The sequence below is a fragment of the Astatotilapia calliptera genome, chromosome 1 (assembly GCF_900246225.1).
Source record: "Astatotilapia calliptera chromosome 1, fAstCal1.2, whole genome shotgun sequence".
NCBI classification, from domain to species: domain Eukaryota; kingdom Metazoa; phylum Chordata; class Actinopteri; order Cichliformes; family Cichlidae; genus Astatotilapia; species Astatotilapia calliptera.
In genome coordinates this window covers 34,812,996-34,834,423 of record NC_039302.1, presented here as the reverse complement: position 1 = coordinate 34,834,423, position 21,428 = coordinate 34,812,996, and the positions used below count along the sequence as shown (strand labels likewise).

Sequence of the window (21,428 nt, the reverse complement as noted above, 5' to 3'; positions counted from 1 at the left end):
ATAAACTCCTACCATAGATCTGTTGTATCCCCCGCCGGTCATCCTCTGGCAACTGGAAGTTCTCCGTTTCCATCCACTGGTAGAAGGGAGCCATGATGGCTAGAGGATTGTTGGAATGCTCTAAGCCCAGGGCGTGTCCCAGCTCGTGGACTGCTACCAGGAAGAGGTCATTACCTGTATGAATGAGAGATAAGTTAGAATAAAAGGGGAGAGAGGCAAACAAATAAAGGGCTCACAAAAGCTAACCGAGTTCAAGTTGCACTGCAGTACAAAATGCAAGATGGAAACCCCCAACAAAGTAAACCACACCCAGTGCTTGCTTAGTGGGTTCAATCCGGTCTCAAAGTTTCCACAATCCCTATCCCTAAACATAGAGAGATTTTTATAGGCAGAGGATTTAACAAATTGGTAATATCAGACACAATAGCCTTTAAGATAGAGATTTTCCTGTTGTGACGGTTTTATTTCTTGTCATGAAGAACAAAGATGTCTGGATCTTTAGTTTCTTGGATTATGTGGATGTATCAAGATTCTCAAATTCACAGAACGCTCAGTTTGCTTGGGGTGTAGGTGTTGTAGAGTTCAGTCATTGTTAGAGTCATGAAAATGTTGTTATCAAAGTGTAAACACAACACTCTTTACAGAGTTCTGTGTCGTAAACTCAGCTTGTCTCCACAGTCACTACACTTCAGTGCACCAGCTGTGCACACATCTTCACATCCTCCAGGCAGAATGTGTAGTTTCCACAGCATTCGCAAGCACATCTGCAACTAGGGCTGGGCGATATGGTCTAAAAGCCATATCGCGGTATAATTTGAAGCATGTGGGGTAACGATATATATCGCCATATATTCTTTTCTTCTGTATAACGTATTTTCCATATTATAAGGGGCACTTAAAATCCTTTAATGTGCCTTATCTATGAATTCTGGTTGTGCTTACTAACCTTGAACCGATTTCATGTGCTATACAGTGCACAGAAATCTGGCAAAAATGTTTTAGTACGACTTTGGTAAGCTACGAAGCCGCACCACTTGTTGGATTGTCGGAGCATTACGGCTGCCGTAATCAGGAGCCCTGCGGAGTAATTTGGGTCCAAAACTCTGTCTGCTTCAGGTCCCAAAGTCAAACGAACACTGCAGCATCACTGAGAGTTAAAAACTAATGCTAAATTCTTTCATCTTTAATAAAATGATCAGCATTGCTGCTTTACCAGGTGTAACAATTAAGTTTAACATCCAGGCATTCATGAAAACAGAATTTATTAAATCCAGTTAGCAGGAAGCAGGTTTCCACCTAAACATGATATGCCATGTTCTGACTGAGAGATTTCTAAAAAACATTAAAACATAAAGCTGCTATCACTTCCAACATAAATGAAGACAGAAAACTAAACAGCAGTGACTTTTGTAGGGTTACTGAAGTTGGACTAGCTGGTATATAATTGTGTCCTACTTGATCGCTAGTGACACAGCTATCTTAGCATAATATTAGCATAATATAAACAGTGAAGCTGGAGGATGAACGCTAACGTTTTTCCACTCGATAAAAGTGCTCCTTCTCTTTGTTATTACTGTCGCCCGGCATAATTTGCAGAAGATATTGCTTATAGCCGCTGCCATGCTTTCAACCAAAACAGGCGCAGCTTGATGACACCATCAACATGTGCTATCGCAGTAGAGCGGTATAGTCAAAATCTCTACCGTTCGCCAGATTTGTATCGTTTCTACCATATACCGTTCATACCGCCCATCCTTATCTGCAACCAAGTGTAATTTTCAACTTGCAGCAAGTTCTATTAACATTGACCCTCAAACATGCAGTCGATCTTTCGAGTAATCCATCCAACTGCAATCCAAGATGGTGGAATTGGAGTTTGTTCGACCACAGGAGACCATAAGAGAATCAAGGAAGCTGAGAGACATCAAGGGCCACAACATTGTGACCTGACCAGCGAGCCCACAGCAAAACACGAGAAAGGAAGTACTGTGGTAGGTGATTAACAACTTTCAAACTAAGAGCAAGGGGACTGTCTGGTGGTAAACTGATCATTGTCTTTGACAGATGAAAAATCCCAAATAAATCCCAAAATATTAAACAATACATAAAAACTGCTGGTTTACAGACATACAGGGATGATCAAAGTTCATGAAAAAACTGGGGATGTATAACTTTGTACAGAATGATGGAAAATTCAACATGCATTCTTGAGCATCTTACACATACATGACAGAACAACGTATAACAAGTCTACGTATCTGTAACATATCAGATAAAACGAATAGGAACGTCTGTTCATTCTTTTCTATTTATCACACAAAAATCTCCTTAGATCTAAAACATTAATCACACACAGGCATGCTAATGACTGCTGATATGAATCTGTATGCATTTCTGTCCCGTTTAACCCACCAAGACATCCTGTTATCCACTGCCACTGCAATAATATCACTCTGTGCAGCTGTGACGTAGTGACCACTGCAGACCAACATCCTCTCAGAACAAAAGACTACTTTGAGATTTTTTTTTAAAGAAAAATAGAGAGAAACCAGGTTTACATTTTTCATGTCATATTCTATAAGTTCATCTCTAAAGCGAAGCCAGCACACAGCTGGGTACTTCCCTTCCAGTCAATACCTCTTTGTTGCTTTTCACCCTAGGCTCCGGCCTGAGCGACCTTTGAACTTCCTACCCATTTTGTTCACCCTATAATTGGCCATACAGATTGGTCAGATTGGTGCCAGTGACATCATGCTGTTGGGTGTACTGGTGATGTCACTGCTGTACGTGGAACAGAAGGGGGGGGGGGGGGGGGTGCTGTAGATTCCTTATTTTGTGCATCTCCTCATTTCCTCTTTGAAACACACACAGGATGCACACAGTTCATCTTGTAAGTCCAGAGTCACATGAATGTCCTCACGGCATGCTAAGCGCCAGCTAACACTCGAGGGGAGAAAATAGAAGAGGGTAAGACAGAGTGGTAGAGATAGCTCAGGATGAATGAAGAGAGATAAAGAGCCCTTTGTGAGGTAACTGTGACTACCAGTTTGAAAGAGAAAAGCAAGATTGCACTTCAAATGCTTTAGCCTGGTTAGGTTCAGCCGGTTCCTCTACTGCTAATTCACACACATACATTTGACCTATTTCAACTCCCTAAAGCTTTGTTCCCTTGTTTATCATGCCTCACACCTCATTCATCTGCCACAGGGAGACTATCAGTGTAAAAAAGGGCAGACTAAAGCACCACCTAGACAACCAAAATCCACTACCCAAGTTTGCTCTGCCTTTTGCCAGAAACTTACTCATCATCATCAGTCTCATCTGACCACAAAAGCTTCTGACCTTTTCCCGTTACCAGCTTACCACATTTTATCTGAGCGAAAGGTGTTTGAGTTTTGTGGATAACGTGTAAAAGCTGTTTTTGTTTTCCCTGCCCGAAAGCCTGATTAATCACACTGTGCGTCACAAGGTTCACACCAAAACTCTTTAGCCTAGTAAAAGAGCTCTTTCTGAAGCTGAGGTCAAGGAAAGGGAAAGAAAACACCATGATGAGTGGATCAAATGCATTTGTGCTTTATCGTCAGCTGCTGTCTATAATTTTTCTATTGATTGCTAAGCTGTGTTTGTCCAGAGCGTTCTCACTCCCGAGGTGTAACATGTCGACGTTTTGTCACGTCCCGCGGCGTTCCTGAGGAACGCGAAAGGAGACCTTCGGCGTTCTTATGGTACGCGGCGGGTTATGGCTGGAATCCAGTGCAATGACGCTCCCGCGGTAATAGACGTTCCAGCCCTGTATTCCAGCCCTAAACCTAACCTTATCCCTAGCCCTGACCATAACCTTATTCTTGACCTTAACCAGGACTTTAATGATGTTAAATAGCGTGTTTCTAAGTGATTTGAAGAAAAAGAGCAAACATGTGTAGATTCAGTCCAGACGGTTCTCATATTTCCTCTTTTTTCCGAGGTCGTCATCTAGGAACGTGGTGGGTAGCCGAAAACGTAATATGGTGACGATTTGTCACCTAGCGTAAAATGTTACGCTTTGGGAGTGAGAACAGGTTGGTTTGTCTGATACAACTCAAAAAGAGGTCAGAGGTGAGAGCTCATTTTGTTCTGAGGACCCTTCAGCAAAGCATATGCTGACTAAGGCTTTAACGTCACTCTTCAAGTCTCGCTTTTTCTTTCAGCACATCTGCTGCTCTAAGAATAATCTTCTTTCTGCACGTTAGACAAATAACCCCTGTTATGTTGACTAAAAGTCTTCATCAACATCATTTCTTTGTTTCATTGTGTTCATTTGAACTCGTCCTAAAATGGGACCAGACAAACTGATTTATTATTTCAGCCTTTTTTCAGTCCACTGACTTTAGTTACTACTAACAGCTAATCCACATATTTTTTGACCGTTTTTTTTTGAAAAAAAGTTGAAACTATTATGCCTCAATTATTTTCTTATGCAAAAAAATTCAATTGGTTTATCCATACAGCTATCCATTCAATTGTTAGAAACCTGTATTTGTAATTGTATTTCTATTTTAACCGGTTATTATTCATCCATTATAGTTACAATTAAAATTATACAATTTTGACTGCTAACCATCCAACATGAACTTCAATTGAAAGTGGAAGAAAATGGGTGGACTACATATATGATATTTAAAGGTTTAAAAAACTGAGAAAGAAAATTGTTGCTGTTAAAAATAAATACTTGTGACTTTCAATTGTCACTCCATCAGGCACATACTAGACCAGGGGTGGGGAACTCCAGGCCTCAAGGGCTGGTGTCTTGCGAGTTTTAGATCTCACCCTGGGTCAACACACCTGAATCAAATGATCAGTTCATTGCCAGGCCTCTGGAGATCTTTTAGACATGTTGAGGAGGTAATTTACCCTTTAAATCAGCTATGCTGGATCAAGGACACATCTAAAACCTGCAGGACACTGGCCCTTGAGGCCTGGAGTTCCACCACCCCTGTACTAGACCAATCTGCATGACCTCTGTCCTCCGAAAGAAAATAACAAAGAAAAACTTGCATGTCACATAAAAGGCTACATTTTTGACAAGACTGACTACTTAGACGCGGCAACTAAAGTGAAGACCACAATGAAATTTAGCGGCACTTTGCTTTCAAGCGGTGTAAGTAGCATGGTGCAGCAAAAAGACCAGTCTCCACATCTCCCAAGTGGAACACACTCCCACTTAGAGTGGCATTCCATCCATCCCTGTGATCCTGCAACACATCCCACACACAACTGATCACACAGATACAGGCTTGTACATGCACACACACACAATACTTAGCTGTGTGTGTCAGCTGGATATGCAGATAACAGACAGGCCAAAAAAGGCTTTTGTTGAAAAGTAAAGTCCCCATTTAATCAGCAACAGCATTTTTGTCATTCTTCACTTCTGCATATAACTAGCTTAGTGCTTGTCACTGTTGTTAAGGTTTTTAACTGGTCAACATGGGCTCATCCTACCAAAGGATGCCTGAGGGCGTAAATATGAGCATAAAATATTTGACTTACTTCGATATGATCCGTCTAATAATTTGTCTTTAAAGCCAATAACTGCTAGAAGCAGCATCTACACCCAGACCAAGCTAGAAACGAAGCTTCTTCTCTCATTAACCCAGAATTATTACATTATGGTGACTTATAGAATAGTTTTTCCTCCGGACATAACGCCTGTTTAAGTCGGTCCTTAGTGAATCCTCTAATGGGATCACTTCTTGATACAGTATTATTTTCAAAATCACATAAAAATGGGCGGCACCATCCTGATCTGTTCTGCATCTGTTGTAATCATTCAGTATACAAATGACTAAGACAGAATGGGTAAATATACTTTGTAGCTTTTTAGGGTGAGTAATAATTTATCTTAAAGTTTGGCAGGTCACCTCAGGGTCTTTTCAGGTATGAGGAAGTTAGAATTCAACCTTTTTTGTATGGGATTTTAAATAAAAAGACAATATACCCCTTCCAAGTAAGCATACTAGTACTGGCTCAAATTTAACAGTGAGGCAAATTATGAGTTTTTGACTCAGTGTAAGAACATTGTCCAGATGGGTTTACCAATGTGGCTACATGACTAAAAACATTTATGATCCAAGTTAAATTATGAACAGTTTTAATTTTTTTAAGACCTTCTAATAGTAAATGCGTTTTTAAGACATTTTGAGAATTTATTTTAGAATTTTAAGGATTTTTGTTTTTAGGGGAGAGTCATGGCTATGGCTCTAGTCAGGACAAAGATGTTAACATTATCACTTGGGGTATATTTCAAATTTATAGGGAGTTCATTAGGATAAAGACTGAGAGATGTCACAGGGAGTCCACTTTTAAAGGTAAGTGGAGCAGCCGAGCCTGACAAATGAGAGATGATGTAAGTGGCTGAGCCTTGCCAACTCCAGTTAGCTGTGGGGGAAATCCACGGGGACAGCTGTTATATAGATCCATTACAACCGGCACAACATGACACGACCAGTGATGAAAACTGCTCATCAGCTGGGCCTCCACAAAAACGCCTCAATCATCCACTTCTACAAAGAATTTAACCAAATAACACACTGTTGATATCCAAACCCTTAAGACAAAAGCCACAAAACAATCTGTCTCTTGGCAATAAAACGTTCTCCTATATTATCAGCCAAGATGATTTTTAAAGTCTAAAAAATAATAAAATCCATAATGTAACAGATTGACAGAAATCTTTTACCTTGTACATTATGGTTCCCTATGGTCCATGGTTCATCAGAGTCAAAATGCGTGTCTCCACCCATTCCAGGTCCAGGGAAGTAGGCATGAGCCAGAAAGCCCCCCTCCCCATCAAAAGGAGAGCTGTCTCCATGAAAACCTGAAGCGAAGAAGATCATGATGTCGGGCTCCTTACGGCGTCCATATTTGATGTCCTGGTAGGGGATTTCGTCAAAGCTCAGTGGGGTGACCCTCTCCCAGACTTTAAAGGCCCGCCTGATGGCCTCAAACGAGTTATACTCTCCAATTTTTGGAGTGTAGTTCTGAATACTATGGGGAAAAAGAGAGAAATAGAAAAAGGAGAGTGGCCAATATAAGTTTGAAGTAAAATGTATTAAGCATTAATGTTTTTCATTTATATGCTGTTAGAAATTGTCAGTGTCTGGAAAGTTTGAAGAAGATGAGAGCAAAGATCTTCAGACGAGGCAAGTTTGAGTTCTAGCACACTGCGGCAAATGTATACTTAATACAAAAAACAAAAAAAAAAGCAACATATAAAAGCCGACTTTACTCAAGCCTCAAACAGACAGAGATTACATTCACTTCCTCTCTGTACTGTACATTTGTGGCAGATCGGCTCATCTTTGTTGTTACCTGTAAGTGAGGTGCTTTTTGTTCCATTTATGTCCAGTGAGGGCATAACGTTTCCGCCGAACGTTGGTTTTGATCTGGCCTCCAAACTTGTCAGGCACACCGCAGCGGGGTCTCTTCATAGCACTGTAGGAGATGAAAGAAGTGGTGTGTGTGTGTGTTTATGTTGGGAGGATGAAGCAACCAAGAGAAGAGATGAAGGGGAGCATTACATTAAACCTTCTTGTCCTGCTATATTTTCGTGAGCAGTTTGTCTGAAGCAGCTGTCTATTCTTTCACACTACAGAGGATTTTTTTTTACCAGCATTCTGAGACAAATCAATGAATAAAGGATTAAAATGGATTGTTTAGTTAAAATTTAGGACTCGTGTGTACTGCCAGTTTATTTGGGCCTCATTAATGGATATACTGTACTAAAACACTACAGTTAAGTCATGCTGACCTTAGAGTTTGAGCGTCGATCTGTCCAGTGACCTCCAAATCGTAGAATCGCTGCATGTCGCTGATAGCGTCGGACAGGATCTGAGCTGATCGCATGGTTGACATCTGTCTGCTAGCCTGGGGCAGGTAACCGTACATCCTCAGCCATGCCTATAATCAACATTACAAAAACTGTATCATCTGGAGCATGTTTATTTGAATTTAAGCTCATTAGAAAGAACTAAATATTGTCAAAAATAGCATACTTTTCATTTTAACAGCTTAGTCTACACAGACGAGCCTGTGGAACAAGAGACTTTTAAGAAGAACACAGCAACAGCTGTTTTATAAGCATATTAGCAGTTAAAGCACTGAAGAGCGAAAAACCATAACGTCTGACTTCTACTTGGCTTCTGTAACATGTTGACATGTTGCCTTGATCTTTGTGGGAAAGCTGCTCATATTTATTATTTCTGCAAGTGTACAATCCTGGTTTCCCACCAAGCCTGAGCTGACCCACCATATTTTTGGTTAAGTGTGTTAATATATTTTCTTAGCTTACTTTTCCTGTTTCTGTGCATAAAAATGTCTCAAAGGCATTTGCTATACCTCGTACTGTTTTACCTGTTCACATGATAACTGTCCACTTATGTCACCTATTCAAAGTAGGTTAAACACATTCATCACTGTATGTAAACAGGGTTAAATGTGACTGAGTGTGCTTGTGTAGGCCATGCTGGAAGTTGGTAGTACACTCCCCTGTGTGTCTGTTTCCCTCTTCTCTCCGCCTGATCTAATAACTTTTACTGTGTAAACCCTGCCTCTTAAAAAAGTAAATTGCTCTTTCAAAACGTATTCTGCTGTGAGTTGTGCTGTATTTAATGCTTGGTATACAAACTGAAGAAAACTTAGTGGGGCCTTCAGCATGTGATGTATTAGTGGAGCATGAGCCCAGTAGTGTGGAGGGTGGGGGTTAATGACAGACTTGAGGGAGAAAACATGATACTTGTCTCAATCATAGATGACGCAAAGACTATTCCACCTGTTATGTAGAAACCCAATATCACACGCGTTTGTGCACACACACTCACACATGCAAACATGCACACACATGCACACACAGAAAAACCCCTCCATATTGGGGTAGTCTGTGATACTGACACTCATACACATAGTCACATTCCCAGGGGTAGTTCAGGGACTTGTTACTGTGTGTGTGTGTCTGCACGTTTGGTAACGCATGTGCTATAGCTACATCTCTGTTCTCAGCTCTCAAGATCACACCCATCTTTCACAATGCAAAATGCTACCTGATAAAGGCCTTTATTTACTTGACCACTCCTTCAGAGGCATAAACTGACTCGTCCTTTTCAATGTTTTTTTCTTTTTGTCTCACATTCATCTTATAACCATGATAGGCTTGTTACCCCTCCCCCTGCAGCTTGAGCTGGATAAGGGGAAGAAAACCGAATGATGGATTAGTGGATGATGGTAATAAACAAGCCATAAGGGCAAATGCTACTACTTCACAGTGGACAAAACAAGAAATACTTTGCCTGTTTGTGTTCTTCTATGATTAGATGAGATGAACTACCATAAAGGGAACATAACGCCTGACTGATTATTCACTCCAGGTTCTCATGGCATTTCATGAGCTCAATTAAGGTAGTGAATGACTCCTGTCACCCTTTAACTTATGGTGTTTGTTGGATCAGCACCTTCTATCTATTTACCTGAAGCCAACAGGTTTGTTTCGTTAAAAAAACTACATATTATTAGGTGCTTCACCAACGTTATACAGCTGCAGATCATTTAGAAAACTCATCTTCCAAAAAAAGATTATCTTTTAGTAAAACACAGTTAGTTTCCCCAAAACCTCACAAGCTCCAGTATTTCTGTGCTTGGTCTGGGTCTTTCAAATGAAAAGGTTCCCAGTGAAAACACAAGTAACACAAAGGTAAAGTACAGTGAGGCAAACAGATCATTATACAGCACCTGAGAGCTTTGTATTTACACTGCGGTCTATTCAATCACCAGCTGAAGTTCAAGCATGAAAAACCAAAGCATTTCAGCTCTAAGCCAGTGAAGCACTTTGGCCCAGGAGCTTCTTCATTCACCACCTTACAGGTTTTAACCAAAGGTTATGTGATCTAATACTTGCCATTTACACACTAATAACATTGTTGTTTGTTTGCATTGGTAAGAAAACCTCAGAACAAAAGCTTTTCTGGCAGTAGAGTCATTTGTTAGCACTGTGATTAAGTGTGCATATGTGTGCGTTCGTGTTTTGGAGCAGGAAGAAGTGTAGCGAGGTCAACTGGATGTGACCCTGACCCACCTCTGACTTAAGATAAGGAGGTTGCAAACACACACGTACAAACTAACTTACATTTCCTGAAAGACTTATCTAAGGACTCTCTCTCTCTCTTACAAAGTCAAGGCAAAGAAAACAGGGGTTGTTGTTGAAAAGGCGCTCTTTTCCTTTCAATTAACTTTAGCATGTATGTTTTTACTATTTAACAAAGACAGACACCCCTCTTATACTTTCTACAGCTGCAGTTACTCAAAGATCGAAAAAAATGTTGCCATTAGAGAATGCACACCAGACTGCACGTTTCACTTCTCAATTTTTAAATGTTAAATGTCAAAAACACATCACCCAAATGACAGAGAATCTGTAAAAAGAATTACTTTTCACTTCATCTCAGCAAATGCTCTTCACATTTCCTACTGCCCATCAAAGCAAACCAAGCAGTTTGCAACACTGTAATAGAGAAACCAATGGACAATTGACCAGAGCAGGCACAGAGGAAGGAGCAGTGGAGAGAAATATCAATTTCTATAAAAGCATGCACGCACACACACACACACACACACACACACACACACACACACACACACACACACACACACACACACACACACACAGAGTGGGTGAGCCGAGAAAGACCCTGAGTTTAGTTCCCTCTATGCAGAAGACTGAATCACAGGTAACATCACATACAGTGCTGTGAAAAAGTATTTGCTGCTTTCCTGATTTCTTCGTTTTTTGCTTGTGACATTTAACTACGATAAATATGCAAAAAATTAAGAAACCAGGAAGGGGCAGATATTTTTTTCACAGCACTGTATATCACAGAACAGTTTACCATATCTATGCTGCCTAAGCCCAGCCAGATTTAACTGAGGCTGCCCACTGAGTGCACAATGCACTGATAGAAACTCTGCAATGCAAAGAAAAGTCTGCCTTCTAAAGAATCTTTTGTCATGTCAGCCACTTGCTTTTCTCCTCTGTGATCAGCATCTCCACATGGTTGCTGTAATAATACCTGATAAAAACAGTAATTGCCTTCATGCTAGAGCTGGGCGATAGAACGATAACGATATGTATCGCGATATAACTTTCTCGATAGAAAAATTAAACTATCGCGATAGACCTCGCCGCTCTTGTCCTCTTAAAAAAAAGAAAAAAGAACAGCCAATCCAAATTAAGTAGCGCAGAGCCGAACCAATCACAGCCGCAGCGTCACGTCACGTGACTTGTTACGTACAGCGTAAGTGCCAAGCCGCACATGTGTATTTGTTTGGGAAGCAGCCAGCCACCGTACTGCCCGGGTAATTAAGGAAAAGAGTGAGCCGACTAGAGAAATCAACCGAGCGTGACCGAAGAGAACACAGATGATGGTTCCAATGCCGGAGAGATTGTCGAACGGAAGAGCCAGAGAAGTTCCGTAGTGTGAAGGTATTTTGGCTATTTCAAGTCTGACAAAAAACAGAGTAGCGTGCACTGTAAATTGTGCCGAAAGCTAGTCTGGAAATACAATAAACTGGTGCATGCGCTACGTCCACACGTACCCGGGTATTTTTGTAAACGCAGATTTTTCTATGCGTTTGCACCTTTCGTCCACACGTAAACGGCGTTTTTGGTCACTGAAAACGAAGATTTTTAAAAACTCAGTTTTTGCATTTACGTGTGGACTAGAAAAACTGAGAAAACGCAGCGTCAAAGGTGTGCGCATTTTTTGACGTTACACTGTGCGCCACGTTATTGTTTCGGTGAAATGAATTTCTACAATACTGTTAATTCTACTCTCTGCAGTGTTTAAATGCTTACATATACACACAGTTACTGTCCCTCCACACATACGACTCGGTTCTGCTTCTATGCCCCAGCTTTGTTTACTTTTTCCCACCGAGGCTTCTAGACTTCTGATTGGCCAACATTTCTGCACGGTTAGGAATCTAGCGCCACCTGCTGCTTTGGCATGTTCATAGCAGCGTTTTCCTTCATTTCTGCCTTTATGTATGGACGGGATTATTTTTTAAAACGAAAACGGAAAATCTCCGTTTTCAAAAATACCCGTGTACGTGTGGACGTAGCCTCAGTCTCTGACTGGAAGCGCTAATTCGTCATTCGGCTTTTGTCAGACTAAAGTAACTGTTAAAACTGTTTGAAAAGCTCAGCTATACAACAAGGAGAGATTGAGAATTTCCTTTTAGTTCTCAGTTTATTTGATATTGACAAAAGTTAGTCAGTTTTGTCTGTTCTTCTGTAAAACAAACTAAGATTTATTTTTAGAATTAATATTTTGTTTCTAAGTGGAATTGACAATTTAGGAGTCTGATTCGTTTGTTCTATTTTGAAACTTAAACGCTTTAGCGGCTGCCTTTTGTGTAGTTTGCAATATTTGCCTTTATTTATCTGAAAAAGTCTCATGTTCCTTAAGTACATCTACCCTGTTGAACTTATTATGGGAAATAAATATTTAAATAAAAACAAGCTGCTGATTATTTCACATTTTACTTGTGAGCAACGGCACATTTAAATCTTACAAATATAGTTATTTGGCTTATATCGTGATAGATATCGTTATCGCCTGAAATGAAAAAAACATATCGTGATATGAAAAAATCTTATATCGCCCAGCTCTACTTCATGCCTTTATGTTCAGTGTTTTTGTGGAAGGCATCTGCTGTTGTCTCTACATGTGTTTTCTCTGTCCCATTGCTTTTAAATCTATGTATATTTACAACAGGCTGTTGTCAGGTACAAGGGCAGAGTTTCAGTGCTATTAGGAAGACGTATGGGGGCTTATGAACCCTCACCTCCATCGTCTAAAGTAGTAAAGTACTTCTGCCTGGCTGCTCACTTTCCCTCGTCAGCTGAGCTGAATACAAAACAACGTAAGGAATAGGAGAGGCCTCGTGTGTGTATGTGTGTGCGTACACGTTGGGCCTCGTCTATTAAATGGTCTTTCAAAGAGTCCTTGAGCTTACCTGCCAAAACCAGACCCAGCGATATACAGGGAGTTGTAAAACCTGGCAGTGTGTGTGTGTGTGTGGAAGTGAGAGAGCATTTGTGTGTGCCCACCACAATGTCAGCCAAGATACTAACAGCTTTTATTCCGAGGCTTGGTCTGCTGCCATCTTTTACCTTCTGACGTCCTACCAAGAGGATGGATAAGTAAATGAGAAGTGTTAGAGAAAGTGAGACCGACAGAGGAGGAGGAAACAGAAGAGATTTGTATTTGTTTAATTTGGAGGGATCAGAAATGCAAGAAGTGCAGCAGTGCAGTCTATCAGTGGGGCTTCATTTAACACATAATGGAAATAAGTTATGTGATTTAAAAAGAAAAATGATGTAAATCTAACCATAACATTAGTCTTATCACAGCTGCTTGTAATGACCTTAAACAAACTACCGTTGGCTCAATGCTCAATAACTAGCTAGTTAATATGAACTAATTCATTCTCACCTATGCTTTAATAATTAAGAATTTCTTGTCTTGTTATCAGCGTTCTTCCATCCAGATACAAAAATAAAAACTGAAATTCTCAATCAAAAATCAAGGTATGAACCACACTCTGATTTTACATCCAGACATGTAATTGTAATTTTTAAATTATTTCATGCTGCTAGAGGTGTTATGGGCTAGATTCAGCCCAAGACATATCTCACACCATAGCAAAGCTGAGGTCGGACAGAAGCTGTTGTGGCGTCGGTGTGGATTCAGCAGTCAACTCTTAAGACTTGCATTTCATTTAGACTTCTCTCTTTCTCTCTTTTTGTGAGCTGATCTAAACACTTGTGGTTTGAATCATAAAAAACTGACAAGCTTGCGCTGCAGTTCAAAGGAGTGTCCAGTGCTGAGCAACATTACCCGCTGTTCACATGACAAATAATAACAGCAATAAAAAGTTTAGATTAATCCACAGTGGAGTCAATCATGCAATGATCTGATGTTTAGCATTTTTACCTCAGAGTAATGAAGCGTACAAACTATCTACAAGTTTGCACTGGTTTCTCTCACCATTGAAACACACGATAGGTAAACCTTGATTATTTTAGCCTACAGTAGTCCACAGTTGCGTCACTATTTTTGACACTTCTTGTGGAAAATAGCACAGAATTAACGGCTGTCGCTGTCGTTTATCATATTCAAATACTTGTAAACACAAAAACACATATACACAAGAGCACAATGTCTCTAATGCACGATAAGAAATATCATTCCCCTTCCATCACATCCCCAACCGTCATTGTAGTATATATGTGTGAATATGATAGTCAATCACAAGGAAGTGGAGGGACAGTGTGCAGAACCTGAAGAGATGGAAGTTTGCAGATTGGATGGCTGCAAAGAGAATAGCAGTCTACTTGTGTGCTGCAATAAGTCACCTATTACCCCCTCCTCTTACCACTCTCACTGTTTCAGCTACAAATTGTTGCTGAACACATTTTGCATTCTCTCTATAAACCAAGCTTTTCTTATCATGTCCATGTCTGCACTCCCTCATCCGCTCTCTCTCCCTCTTATTCAAAACTTTTCGCTCACAGTTCCCTCTCCTCAGACAAGAGGGTCCATTGTATTTCCTGACATGCCCTGGAGTCCCAGGCCCAGCATGCATTTGCACAGTGTGTGTGTGTGTCCCAGTTAGAGAACAGCTGTCACATTCAGCCATCACATGCCGCACAGCTGAGACAGAGCGCTACCTTCCCCGTCAACTCCCTCCATCTTTGTCCCTCCTTCCCTCTTTTATAAACAAATCTATCCAATTCCCCTCTGTGTTTCCCTTCTGCTAATCAAAATATCTCAGATTCTTGTCACACACACTAATAATCCCTCTCTTTTTCCCTCTTTTCTTTTAACCTCCCACTTCATCCTTTTTGTCCAGACAGAGTAGGAGTTGGGGCCACATTCTAAAAACACAGCCTGAAGAGAGGATCAGACTTCCAGATAGAGTACTTCAATATGTGTATAGATTTCAAAACAGGTATTTAATTTAATTTTAACACAATACAACACAGATTGGCTTCTTTAAAACAAACCAAAATATATAATATTTAATTTTCTATGTTGATTACGTTGCACAATATACACTCATTTCTTCTGTTATTACTACTGAAATTCAAGCATATTTTGCACTCACACATTGAAAATACCAAAACATAAATCTATAGTTAGTGATGGCGAATGCTCTTAGACTTCATTTATTCACTAAAGCAAGTTCTTGCCTCCCATTAAATTGTGTGAAAAATTAGCTGAGTCATCAACAAACAACAGCTCTTCTTCTAAGGTTGTCAAATAACATACTGTAATCTGACAGTCTCCACTCTGCAAGATTTACTGAACAATTTCTGATTTTTAGACTAAGCGATCAGTTTTTGTGTTGCTGCGAAACACTAAGATTATCTTAGCTGGTCAAGTGGAAAGATGGATGCTACAGGTGCCTATTATAATTTACTTTAAGGCAGCATTTGTATATTTGCAAAATGAATCATAGCGCTTATGGCATAGCACAATTGTTTTCTGCATACTGACTTTAATTGGGCGGGCAAAGCCAAGTAAAGGGTGGAATATTTTTTTTAGTCGTTTGAGAGAACTGCATGATCACATAAGTAATGGGTAATCTCCAAGTTCTTGACAGCAGACCCACCAGGTCACATTTGTGGTGATCATCAGTGACATTTATTTGCCTATCAAGAGCAACTCTGTTAGAGAAACTCCAGTTTATATATAAATGACTATATAAATATAGTGTCATTCTTCAGTAAGTGCTGCACACCACAAATAAACATGCAATTTCTGTTTACTATATTAGCTGTTATTACATCAAATGGCAGATTTCTCAATAATTTATTATTATTCATATAATTCTAATTGTCTACATATTACACTAAAACTTATCAACTTCAAAAGTGCAGTTATTTTATCATGCCCAAGAAAGCTGTATAATATATATATATATGCTTGGTGTTATGAGCGGCTGTGTGCAGACAGGAATAGGACCCAAGGTGCAGACTCCGGAGACAGATGTGAACTCAAAACAGCTTTAATGTTAAACTCAAATATAACATAACTGGAAAAACTCAAAATAAACTTACACCAGTGGCCTGACAGAACACACAGCTAGGTAACCAGTAGATCGCAACACAGATACAGAGAAACACAGGGCTTAAATACACAGAGGGCGCAATCAGGGAATGGGTAACAGGAGGGAAACACAGCTGGGGCAAATCAGGCCTAACGAGACAAGGGGAAGCGAAACCAGATGCATTAACCTCAGACAAGGACCTTCAAAATAAAACAGGAAACATGACACAGACTGAACTAAAGACACAGACTCGCACGCACTGCAACAGAGGGAACAGAGACGTGGGACCAGGGCAGACACAGACACTGACTGGACACGGGGATATAGCAACTAAGGATACACAGAGACGCGAACTAGACAAGGGGATACAGGTGACAGGGGAGACAGAGCAACTAGAGAAGACAGAGACATAAACCATAAGACAGAACTCAAAGAAACCAAAGACTAGAAAGTATAAATAATATAATAAACTCAAAAACCCTGGGTCAACGACCCAGGCATCCTAACATTTGGAGGGTAACAGTACTCATCTCTGTCCTGATTTTCATACATATTAATTTTTTCTGAGCCATGTTTTTTTTTCTTTTTTAAAATATCCTAAGTTGGAAGCGGTCAAGCATTTCTCCAGATACTCAAACCGTATGTGCCTCAACAAATTAGAAAAGCACAGTTCCCAGGATGCACCGACCACCAACCTCTGCATGTATGGAGCACTCCTAAGGTTAAACTGACAACATGGGTTCAATTGTTACAAACACACATGCACATTTAGCAACAAGCGGCTAGGAATTTCTCATCAGTCCACACAATGTGGAAACTCTTTGTCTGCCTTTGTGCATAAGCACACACCTGCACACACACAGACACACACACACATTCACCACAACTATGTTAACAGCTAATCAGGAAATGTTGTAAACTGACCGACAACCAGACAGCAACACCCCCACACCAAGGTCAGTGAGTTTGGTAATGCAAGCTCACCTCTAATGATTGGGAGGTCTCAGTGTCTGTCAGTCTGTCTCTTTCTCTTTCTCAATCTACACACAACAGAAACTCCAGCACTGGTCAACTTTTTGTCAACTCTTATCTGTTTTTGTCTCTCAAAACAAACAAGTGTGATGGATGAACTGCTGGACTGGTGAAGTAAGGGTACAAGAAGCAGTGGTTCAAGTTCCAACTTGATACTCTGGCATTTACTGACACACCTAAGTACACATGGAATAAATGTGTACCAATGGTTTCACTGGTTACAAGGAAGCGAAACCTACAAAAAAAGAAATAGCCAGTGGATATTTGAGAAATGAGCTCGCTTCCAAAACAGTTTATGAAACTTTGGCTCTTCAGGTAATGATTAGTCACAAAGCATCTTTGCATGTGTGTACATAAGATTAACCATTTACTTAAGTTAACTGGCAGCACTCCTACATTCAGGCATAGCGCTCATTAAAGGAGGACAACAAAAACAGAAAAACTACGATATATACATTTACTAAAAGATGCATAATTTCTGAGCCATCAGCTGCCCAGCACTGTGTGCACTCCAGGTGAACCATGGAGGAGGTCCAATACTAGGACTTTTTTTTTTTTCACAAAATGTCTAAAAACATTATTTGTGAGAAAGTTTTAATTACAACATAGAACTACTATTGCCAAGTGTTGTTGTTGTTGCCACCCACTCTTCGCACACAGATATATGCAGATATATGTGATGTGTGTTTAATGGAGGGAAAAGTTTTAAATGTGTACAGAAACATTTATCTGCTATCAAAAGTCTACAGTGTGTGTAATTAACCTGTAATCAACAGGTGACACACGCGCATGTAAGCAGGTGACTTTCCCAAACCTGATAATAGACATAGTGGCTTGTTGCACTCTTGACTCTCACATCTGCACCCAAGCAAACAGAAAAAAGAGCACAAAAGGAAACCATGCCTAAATCTGTGTTAACTCAGCGGGGAAACACTAAGATTAAATGAAAGAAATAAACGATATATTTTTGTTTGAAAGCGAAACAAAATCGTGTTCCAATATATCACTCCAGTATCAAATTATCGCCGACTGTGCTAGAGTTTTCAAACTGTGAAAAATGCAGAAATACGAGTATTAAAAAGAGGAGAAAAGCAAAATTAAGTGTCTGATGCACATTTGCTGGGGATGGACCGTCAAATGTTCAAGGTGTTCCCTCGAAATACTCATACAAAACCAACATCATCGTGTAACAGGCGGTAAATGGATCGTGTGCTCTGCCTTATTTTTGATAGGCATGGACATATTGCGCTTCCAAGAATAACTATCAAGTCAGTACGCCGTTTAACAGATGAGTAACATTTAGCACAACTATGGTTAATTTAATTAACGTGATATTATAGAAATATACACCCAAGTCAAACAGAATTCTTTATGGCAAAACAGTGGAGAATCCCTGCTTTGTGTTGACTGCTTAAAATAAAGCATTTCGATCATTTGCGATGCCTAAAGGCGCCCGAAGCCTCTCACATCTTCTGTGCCGTCTTACCTCTGTGTTAAACGCGCTCTCTTCCGCTGCACGCGCTCCTACAGCGCACAGCCAAAGCGCGAGGAGGGTGCGTCTCCAGAGCAACCAGAAGCAGCTGTCCCGCGAGCTAGTGGCCATGGTGCGGGCTCGAGGGGACCTCCTTCGTTGTAGTTCGATCCCAAGGGTTAAATAAGATCTCTCAGTCGTGTTTTACTCGCTGGTTTGTGCCGTAAAAAGAACCCAAACTTTAGTAAACTAGTCCCTACAGTCTGCAGCAATCTTCAAGAGCGCATCTGCTAACTGCCAAACAGCTCCATCCCTGATACAGTTACAATTTCTACATAAAAGTAAGCAAAATGTTCCCGTGAGTGCACACAGCTTCACTCGTTTTCTTTTTTACTCCGCTGGCAGCGAGTGTCACCTTCCTTCGCGGACTGAGCTCTTAACAGAAGCGGGAGTTGCCCACGAGAGCGCACGCATTTAATTTAAATCAAAATCGCTCCTTAATTAGTAACCTCCAACGTGCACTTCAAAAAAAGAACCAGCAATGACCATTATCAGGAAACTGCGTTTACCACGGGAAAGCTTGACATTAATTTTACTGCGATCATGTCCAGATCCGGTGAGCTAATAACCGCGTCTCGTGATAATAATGCCCAAAATAGTGCAGCTGAATTTAACCAGAGCAGCAAAGTTGCAAAGTCCAAAGTTCAGCACACTTGACCGATTCCTTCAGCAGCAGTTGCAAGAAGTAAACAGTCGAATATGAATGTTTCAGATCGGGACCTGTCCTTTAAAAACACATATTAGACGGTTTCTTTGCCCTTTAAATATCCAGTTTTCCCTGTTCTCGGAGGAAATGTTCTCGGGAGCCCGGTACTTTGTTAGTTGCGTTCAGTCCTGTCCTGAAACAGGTCCCGTGTTGTCACCCTCCGGGACCGGGACGGACAATGGTCCTCGGATCCTGCTGTTACTGCACCTGGATCACGCTAACGGCGTTTTCCTGCAGTGCCTTTCAAAATAAACACATAGTCGGGCTTGATTGTGGGGAGGAGTCAAAGAGGATGCAAAACTTATATTCTCCAGATTTTCTCATTTATTTTCATTATAATATTTCATCTCACCACCAAAAAGAATATTAAGAAGGAAAGTGATGAAATAATGTTTTGGCTTATCCAAAAGGAGCACAAATAGCACACATTAATTAACATGAGAACTTGGGTCCATAAAAATACGGAATTCAGTTTTAAGCAGTGAAAGAGTGAGAAAGTGCTGCTGGGTAAGGAAAGACTTTTTTTTAAGGTGCACTTATTTGATAAACTTGATAAGCATTTGATATAGGCATCAACGAAAGTGTAGCATAACTCCACTATCTTCTATTAATGATAGCTATACATGATTTTTTTTATATTTTGAAGGCAATGCACTTCCGGTATTAGCTTATCTGATTCAAAATTGACGCTTTTATTAGTCGGACCGATGTGGTTTTCCACCAAAACGAGATAATCGACTACATTGGACACACACACACACACACACACACACACACACACACACACACACACACACACACACACACACACACACACACACTACTAGTTATAAGATATGCGATGTATAAGGTGAGTATACTTCTATAAACTCAGTCATCAATTTGACATCATTGATATTGTAAGATCCCTTGAGTAACATTCCTTGAATATTGTTCCACAGAATTTCTGCTATTGTTATAAGTTAACAAAAAAGAACAAACTTTGTTTTGTTTAGAAACTAAGAAGGTGGCTGATAGGCAGTCAGCATGGATTAGGGTGAGATGAAAGCACTTGTCATCAGTCAGAGAGGTTGCTTAGACAGAGATGTCCCTATCAGTGGATCTAATCTAAGACAAGAGGAAACACCTCCCTGCTGAATGTCTCCAGTTTAACAATAAAACCCTTTAACTGCTTCCAAATCCAAACATAAGGGTTAATGGGGTCTTGATGTTTTAAGAATATGTCATGTATGCAGTGCTTGATATTGCAGGATAGTGCAGCAAAACAGTTCAGTGAACTTTTAGCTGATGATGATGATGATGATGAGATGATGAGATAGCCTTTATTTGTCAGTTAAAGGTCTTTTGCCCATAACCGAGAGCTAGAAGTCTGTCATTGGGAAGAGGTGATGTTTTCAATCAGTTTGCACAGTGTTTGTAAAGAATTATTTCTTCAGAACTTGAATGTCAGCACATACAAATCAGCATATAGTACATTCAAAGTCGACTGTTCCAAACACTTTTTATTGTAAACTGTGTTGCATGTGTGTGTTGAGTATTTACAGTTGTGGTCATAAGTACATACACTCATCATGGGCATTAGTGGTAATTAGGGGCTTTGCATGATTTCTTTGACCTTATACATCAGTTTATACACACATAAATTAAAAAGAAAAAGTAATGTAATCGACACACTGAGATAAACTATATAACTGTGACAACATTATTGTTGTTGTTGTTTGTGAATTTAAATTGGAGCAGTTCCACTCAGGAGAGTTTCATCATTCATAATCTAAAATAAAGCACAAGTACTTCAAATTTTTTAAATAAACACAGTGTTTGAAAAAACTTACTCTGTTAGACTTAAGCGCTTTATTGAAGTTTGGGGAAAGGTTAACTAGTGCTAAAGAATTTTCATCCAGCTTTGTGAAAAATTAAAAAAAACATAAGCGACAGCAAATCAGTAAACATGTTTTGACAAATAGGAATTTCACATCTTGGGAATATCCACATTAATATGGTTTGTAGTTCTCTTTT

General features: G+C 40.1%; 1 protein-coding gene across 1 annotated transcript in view; it reads right to left on the bottom strand.

Moving 5' to 3' along the window:
• mmp15b (matrix metallopeptidase 15b) overlaps positions 1 to 19,647 on the bottom strand; it is a 30,300-nt gene extending 10,653 nt beyond the window's left edge. The window contains exons 1-5 of the mRNA XM_026175777.1: positions 18,662 to 19,647; positions 7,790 to 7,938; positions 7,351 to 7,473; positions 6,719 to 7,026; positions 13 to 174 (exon numbers count right to left, since the gene is read on the bottom strand). Coding sequence (XP_026031562.1) covers positions 13 to 174; positions 6,719 to 7,026; positions 7,351 to 7,473; positions 7,790 to 7,938; positions 18,662 to 18,778 — 859 coding nt within the window. The 5' untranslated portion in view covers positions 18,779 to 19,647. The remainder of the gene's footprint in view (positions 1 to 12; positions 175 to 6,718; positions 7,027 to 7,350; positions 7,474 to 7,789; positions 7,939 to 18,661) is intronic.
• Between the last annotated feature and the right edge of the window lie 1,781 nt (positions 19,648 to 21,428).